General features: G+C 35.5%; 1 protein-coding gene and 1 pseudogene across 1 annotated transcript; one reads left to right on the top strand and one right to left on the bottom strand.

The window, feature by feature from the left end:
* Nucleotides 1-443: 443 nt before the first annotated feature.
* LOC11436351 (feruloyl CoA ortho-hydroxylase F6H1-3-like) lies at nt 444-1,895 on the top strand (annotated as a pseudogene).
* Nucleotides 1,896-2,650: 755 nt separating this feature from the next.
* Nucleotides 2,651-7,191, bottom strand: LOC11434760 (polyadenylate-binding protein 7). The gene is made up of 10 exons (XM_039827335.1): nt 6,834-7,191; nt 6,465-6,583; nt 6,168-6,361; nt 5,754-6,013; nt 5,547-5,653; nt 5,277-5,466; nt 4,088-4,377; nt 3,710-3,865; nt 3,206-3,391; nt 2,651-3,115 (listed from the first exon to the last, which is right to left on the bottom strand). Exons 1-10 carry the CDS (start codon nt 7,021-7,023, stop codon nt 2,918-2,920), a joined length of 1,890 nt encoding a protein of 629 aa, XP_039683269.1. The 5' UTR covers nt 7,024-7,191; the 3' UTR covers nt 2,651-2,917.
* Between the last annotated feature and the right edge of the window lie 580 nt (nt 7,192-7,771).

The raw sequence follows: 7,771 nt of genomic DNA, 5'->3' as shown, positions 1-7,771 counted from the left end.
TATCTTATTTTAGTCCCATATAATTTTGTCCTATATTAAAAATATAAGACTATATTAGAAAAAAGCCCTATATTATAGTTTGCGTTAATTTCATGCTGATTTCTCTCACATAACATGCAAGCAATGCATCTCAAGACCAATCTTTAACAACCCTTGGTCTGTCTTAAATGTCTTCAGTGAGTGAAACAATTTTAAAAGACAACTACTCCACGACATTGACGTTGTACGGCAATTTGTAGCTCCCGGATCCTATGGGGAGTTAGTTAATTATAATTAGTTAGTTGTTACCACCCCTACATTTGGACTAGCTTATTTTACTATGATCATCGATGTAGTAGTATAAATAATTGATTTGATGTACATTGATTATAACTCAAGGGAAAATAATTTCTTACTATCTCATTCTCATAATATAATAGTCCTACGGTACTTCAGTGCTTGCTCTTATTCCAAGTTCTCAAATTCCCATCATTATCTTAAATCATGCCTACCACCCCTACAAACCTCATTGATTTTTTGGTTAACCAAGCCAATGGTGTAAAAGGTCTTGCTGATCTAAATCTCCCTAATGTTCCTCACCAATTATCCAACCTGTCAAAGCTAGATTAGACAAATGCAAAATTATTCCCCAAGACTCGGAGCAATCAATACCCATCATTGATTTCACAAACTGGGAAGACATACAAGTCCAAGATTCCATTTTTAGTGCTGCAACTAAATGGGGTTTCTTCCAAATTGTGAATCATGGGATACCCATTAATGCCGTCGATGATCTGAAAGCTTCTGTCCACAAGTTCTTTGAATTACCAGTTGAGGAGAAGAAATCTTTGAAAGAGAATTCACCACCTGATGTTGTGAGGTTGGCCACTAGTTTTAGTCCTCATGCTGAGTCAGTATTGGAGTGGAAGGATCACCTGCATCTTGTGTATACTTCAGAGGAGAAAATTCATGCATATTGGCCTCCTGTATGCAAGTAAGAAATATACTTATCCATGATTTGCTTTGTGTATATCATGAAATTTAACTATTTAAGTTGTAAATTCAACAAATATTGATATCAGTCTTGATTGACTATCATTTTTGCAGGGATCAAGCACTAGAATATATGAAATATGCTGAAGCTTTTATTAGAAAATTGCTAAAAGTGCTTCTTAAGAAATTGAATGTGAAGGAGTTAGGCAGAGAAAGAGAACACGCCTTAATGGATACGATGTCATTAGGCTTTGTTTACTACCCAGCTTGTCCTGCACCTGAACTAGTATCAGGAGTAAGTCCTCATTCTGATATAACATCAATCACTGTCCTTCTACAAGATGATATTGGTGGACTTTATGTAAGAGGCAAAGATAGTGATGGTTGGATCAATGTTCCTCCTGTTAATGGAGCATTGGTAGTTAACATTGGGGATGTGCTCCAGATAATGAGCAATGAATGTTACAAAAGTATAGAACATAGAGTGGTTGCTAATAGAAACAAGACTAGGATCTCCATGCCAATCTTTGTCAACCCAGCACCTGATGCCATCATTGGGCCTCTGTCAAAAACGTTGAAGAATGGAGATGAACCACTATACAAACAAGTTGTGTACTCTGACTATTTCAACCATTTCTTCAGCAAAGCTCATGATGGGAAGAAAACTATTGAATTTGCAAAGATATGATTTGCGTCCATCATGGATATTGGTTGAAATGGACACGAGTTCCACTAAATTTACGTGGACTTGCAATATTTTAGTGGAACCAAATTTAAATTTCAACTGATATGAGGACCGTGAAGACAGGTGTGTTAGAGAGTGTGTGTTGATAGCACTATCATGTGTTCTTGAATCAAGATACTTTTGTTTTGGGTTACTGTGTCTTGAATCTAGGTAATTTTTATCTATTTGCATTCTTATTGAAGCAGAAAGTGCAACCACTTGTACTTGATTATATATAGACAATTAGTTACATCATGTAATAGCTTTTAATAAAACAAGTTTTGACTAACATGTTTTATTATTATTTTCTTAATAAAAAGTTGACAACAATTGCTATGATGAAAGGAAATTATGCAAACACCTTTAGGTTAATATGGTGTTACGAAGGAGTTTATGTAGCCCTGTCGAGTTTATCAACTTCATGATTATTACACCTAACTCTATTGTTGAGGAGCTAGAGCTATCACAGCATCCTGTTATACTTGTCCTGACATTTCACTAAATTATTACCATTTGTTCCTTTTATGATATGTGACTTTAGGGATCCAAACAAGTTATTTACAAAAATCAGCTATAAGATTAAACAATAATAATCAACTACTACCTTAGTCTCTATAATAATCAAACTTTTTTCTATTTTATATTTTTCACAGAAGTTTAGGCTTCAAGAGATTAATGTTTTCACACAACTAAAGACACTAGAATTAGGGATAAGTACATGAAGTAAACAAACGTCGATTATGTTCTAAGTGGCAAAGAACTAACATTTCCATAAATAAGAACTTGTATTCGAGTTTTATGACTAAAGAAACTAGGTACTAAGATAGCTTTACCCCTTCATATGAATCTACATGACCCAACTTTGATAGGTCAGGATCCATGGTGACTTTGGACATTAACTGTCTAGATCCTAAAAATCGAAGCAAAATTTCCCATGTTAAATTAGAAAGACTGTATAAAAGTGTTGACGTGCTTACATATTACTGAGATTGGAATAGTGTGCGTACCCTGTTTGTGCTGCGGCATATTAATGAAAAATGAAAATATTGAACCAAAATTCATTGAAGTTAATCCATGTAAACAAAATTCAAAACAAAGTAGATCCTAAATCTTACTATTACTACCAATTCTCTTCATCCCTAAGGAAGGAAAACATAAAACTAAAAGTTCTTTTCATGTGGAAATATACTGTAAGGTTGTCGTTCCTGGAGGCTTCTTCACTTAGTTCACAGCAACCTCAGCTGAAAGGAAATTTGAATGAAGTACATCCTGACCAGAAACTTTAGCTTTAGAGTTCTTCAGCACTTGGAAAGCTTCTTCCACCTTGGCAGAAAGAGACTCTGGTGATTCAATGAGAACCAGCAATTCAGCATTGTCCATCTCCAAAAGCATCCCAGTAATCTTTGCTGCTAGGTTAGGCTGCTCAACATAGCATAATAAATATACTTTTTAAGAATTCAAAAGCCCAATCTTATATACCCAAAAAAAGAGAATAGTGCAAAGTTATACCTTGATTTTCTGGACAAGCATGTATAGATGTTCGCCAAGTATCTCCTTCTGCTGCTCTGGAGTAGCATTAGCAAGCATGCTATGCAGCACTTCTGGTCCCAAGGATCCTCCACTAGATGATAATCCAGATCCTTTTTCCATCTCACGGTGGCGCCCACTAGGTACATACTTAGCTTGCCCAGTTCTCTGCAAATGATACGAACTTGAGAAAACAGAACAGAAATATGTATGAAATAAATGTATAGAAAGGGATTAAAGCACAAGTTTCGAAATAAAATACAAACATCTTCACTATTTTATATCAAAGACTAAACAAAACTTGCTAGTCCGAAGTTCAAGCACAGTTTCAAATTATTTTTAAGGCATAGTGTTGTTCAGAAAAACAAGTAGCACTGGGAACTCTGTGACACCTGATAGTTGTGTCGAGAATGTGCAACGCATAAGCATTTACATGTTCTATAAGTGAGAAGTGGGGCTCGAGAAAGAAAGAAAGAAAGAAAAAACCTGCTGAGTACTTGACTCTCTTGAAGAGATCGCTGACTGAGAAGCCTGCTGGGCTTGTGGCATATATGTACCAGAGTGAGTATTTCCCTGTGATACTGCATGGCCATTCATCCTACCCCTATTTTGCCTATGCTGCCTAGTATTATTGTTAGAAACCTGTGAATGAAAGGAATTAATACCAATGACTCGTTAAACTCCCAATGAAACAGTAGCAGTTTCTCCAAATAAAATCAACGTCGCTATTAAGTTCTTTCGTCGTAAGTTTTTTTCTTTCTTTTTCCTGAAGTTACTTTTTTGCAATTTCTCAAAAATCCTTATAAAAATTTGTGAAAGAGTGAATGAAATACTTATCAGGTTCCTAACAAAATTGTTACTTACAACAGGCGTAGGTGACTGTTGGAATGATCTGGCAGGAGGTGCAGAGCCATTAGCCCTCCATCCAGGCCTCAATGCCATAGGCTGATACACGAGCCCAGCACGAGGAGGCGCGTGTGAAACAACACCAGTAGCTGTGTAGTAGAAAGGAGGATATCCACCAGGGACAATGGCAGTTGAAGGCCCAGCGAGTCCTGCAATTTGCTGGGCATATTGGAGCTGCAACTGTGCCTGTCTGTCCTCTTTCCGCTGAGCAAGAGAAACATATAGCGGTTTACCATGGAACATGAATCCTGCAGATAAAATGGTGTTAATTATAAATCTTGAAGAGGAAGATATGCAGATTTGCAAGATCTTCAGTTCCAGAATAGTATACAAAAAGTAATATAAGATTAATATTTTCAGACTTATCGAGTATCCTTTATTTGCATTAACATGCAATGCAAGGTTGATTGTATCTCATATCATAAACCTGGGAAAAGCTCCTCTAAAATGCTCTTGTTAAAAGATGCATATAAAGATATATTCACCCTTCAATTTAAGTGAGTTAAGATCACAATGTGATTTAGATTGAATCAAGAGTTTATGCATACTTGTGAAATGTACAAATTCTTTTTAGGAGTCTTACCCCATAAACCAAATCGATAGTTGTGACATTCTCTTGGATTCATTTAAAGAATAATTCAATTTTCAAAATCAACCCAAGAACACATTTAAGTGTAGTGTATACAAAAGAACCTTCAACAATAACCGCCGCCAAAAAACATACACACACATTCATGCACACGTATAGAAAAATGAAACGAAGAATCACAAATAAAACCCTTGAAAAGGACTAGGCTGGAACTCATGCAATTATGGAATGGAACCTAGTAATGGTAAAGGATAAGACGGAGAGTTATACTAATCTTTCATGGTAATTATAAAATCCTATAGAATAAAATGAATAGTTACAAAGAAAAGAACTATAAGGGCAGACACCTGTCAATATTCACTTGATGGATAGATGCATGATGAACAATCTCTCAAATTGTTACCCAATAAAGATATATCATGCAATTCTTACATTCTTTTATTGGAACTAACATCATGCATTTTTTTTTTCCTATTTCATATCCCCACCAGACAACTTAACTACTCTGAAGCATGTATCGTGTAGAAACACATCGCATCAACAACTTAACTCACTTACCATGAAAAGAGTTCACAGCTTTATTAGCCTCCTCAGGAGTGGAGAAGCACACAAAACCAAATCCTTTGCTTATCCCTTTGTCATCTCGCATAATCTTTGCAGAAGTTATAGTGCCACATACACTAAAGTGATCTCTCAGTCCTTCATCACTAACATTGTCATCAATATTCTTCACATAAATGTTTGACCCCTGGAAGTTAAAGGATGACCCCATAAGACAATTGCAGAGAAATTGGCTGGTTAAATATTGGAGAGTGGTAAATAAATTACCTTATATTTCAAGACTTGTTCCTTTCGTTTCTCTTCAAATTGCTGGTGCAAGATCTGCTCACGCTCAGCCTTCTTCTGTGCCCTGGCTACATACAGAATCTTTGAACCTGTTGATATAAATCAAAACCAGATAATATACAGGATCAACATCAATAAATTTCAACTTTGCCAGCCAAAAACCTACACAATAATAGAATAAATAACTACCTAGTTGCAATCCATTCATTGTTTCCATTGCCCTTTTAGCATCTTCTGGGTTATCGAAGTTCACGAAGCCAAAACCCTTTGACATACCATTGCTGTCCTTTGCAACAGCCAAGCTAATGATTTTCCCAAAAGAGGAAAACTTTTCACGCAGAAGTGTTTCTGAAATATCTAAGTCCAAATTCTTCATGTACAAGTTTGTATATCTAGTATCCGGGCCAGACGATATGCGGTCACTTTTCTTGACAAACTTTCCAACATATCTGGGACAAGAATTAAAACCAATCTCATGAAATATAAGAATTCAGCCAATCTACATAAATTAACTTTAGAGCCGCCAAAGAATCATAGAATTCAACGCAAAAACATATACGGACCACAAGAAAGTCACCAAAAACAATGCATAATTTCACTTACATTTGCTTATCACCAACAAGATATCCATTCAACCTCTCAATAGCAGCATTTGCAGATTCCTCTGTTTCAAATTGAACAAAGCCATATCCTTTACTCTTCCCATCCTCAGACATTACAACTTTACTTGACAAAATATTCCCAAACTTCTTAAACATATCCTCTAATCCAGAATTATCTATTGATTCAGCTAAATTCTGTCACAACAGCAAAAAGAATCCCATTTCAGAAACAATAACCTAAACCAAACACTAGTAATTTAACAAGTACATAAAATAAATTAAGCATAGAGAGAGATACCTTAACAAACACGTTCCCTATACAACTTTTCCTTGCATCAGGATCACGACGTGACCACATCACCCTAATAGCTTTTCCATTCAATGTAGAATGATTCTTCACCTCAATGGCACGAATTGCTTCATAATCAAACAAATTAACATTAAAATTAACACACTCGGATCTTGATAATCATAACAGAAAATGATAAAATCGATTTCAAATCTTTCATTTTATTTAATCAATATAATCAAAGAAAACAGTAATTAAAGAATGCAATTCAGAATCAAAATCTCATGATTCAAAGAAAATAAAGAATGATAATGATAATGATTATCTAAATAAAGAAATATTAACAGAAGAAAGAGGAAGAATGGAAAGTGATGTTACCGTCGTGAGGGGAGAGGAAGTTGACGTAACCATAACAGAGTGATTTACCAGAGGAAGAGTCTCGGCAAATGCGAACAGAAGCGAGAGTTTTGAAATCGGAGAAAGCATCGTGAAGCTGAGAGTCGGAGAGGTCGGGATGGAGATCGCCGACGTAAAGAGAAGCTGGAGTGGCGGAGGGAGGAACCGCCATTGATGGATGGAGTGAGTTGTTAGTTTCTAAAGAAAGAAACAAAAATGGAGAGAGAGAGAGAGAGAGAGAGAGAGAGAGAGAGATAAAGAAAGAAAGAAAGAAAGAATGTGTGTGAATATGAATGAGAGGATCCTGGTGATGTGTGTGAGTGAGTGAGTGTAGGAAGGACTCGGCATGCATGGCCGTTCAGGTAGTACGACTATCCAAATTACATTTATTCTCACGCGCTATCTACTCACGTGCTTTTCACTCGCTTATTCTTCCATTTTCTTTTGACTTGTGTTTTTTCTTTTTTCTTCATTGTTTAATGTTTATTAATTAATTATCATATTTGATCAAGACAAACATCATAAATAATCAAAGAAAAGGGCACAAGCTAAACTTATATATATATATATATTGGAAATTGTGATTCAACGTATTAAAAGTTTGAAATTTTATCTTTTCAATACAAAAGTTACTTTTTAATTCCATTTTTAGTTTCTTAACTTGTGCCTTTAAGGCACACGTTAACATGACCCTATTAACACCCTTTAACAATTCCAACTTCACTAAAATAAGTTTTACGATACACATATTCATCTTAACCTCTCATATAAATAATCAAAGCATCTCTCCCACCCTTTCACAATTCCAACTTCACTAAAATAAGTTTCAGGATACACATATTCATCTTAACCTCTCATACATGCTTTATCATATGTCAGATCTTTTGGATAGGTCGAATATTACCACATCTTCTACTTTA

The sequence above is a fragment of the Medicago truncatula genome, chromosome 7, assembly GCF_003473485.1.
Source record: "Medicago truncatula cultivar Jemalong A17 chromosome 7, MtrunA17r5.0-ANR, whole genome shotgun sequence".
Taxonomy (NCBI): domain Eukaryota; kingdom Viridiplantae; phylum Streptophyta; class Magnoliopsida; order Fabales; family Fabaceae; genus Medicago; species Medicago truncatula.
This window is presented reverse-complemented; position numbering and strand designations above follow the sequence as displayed.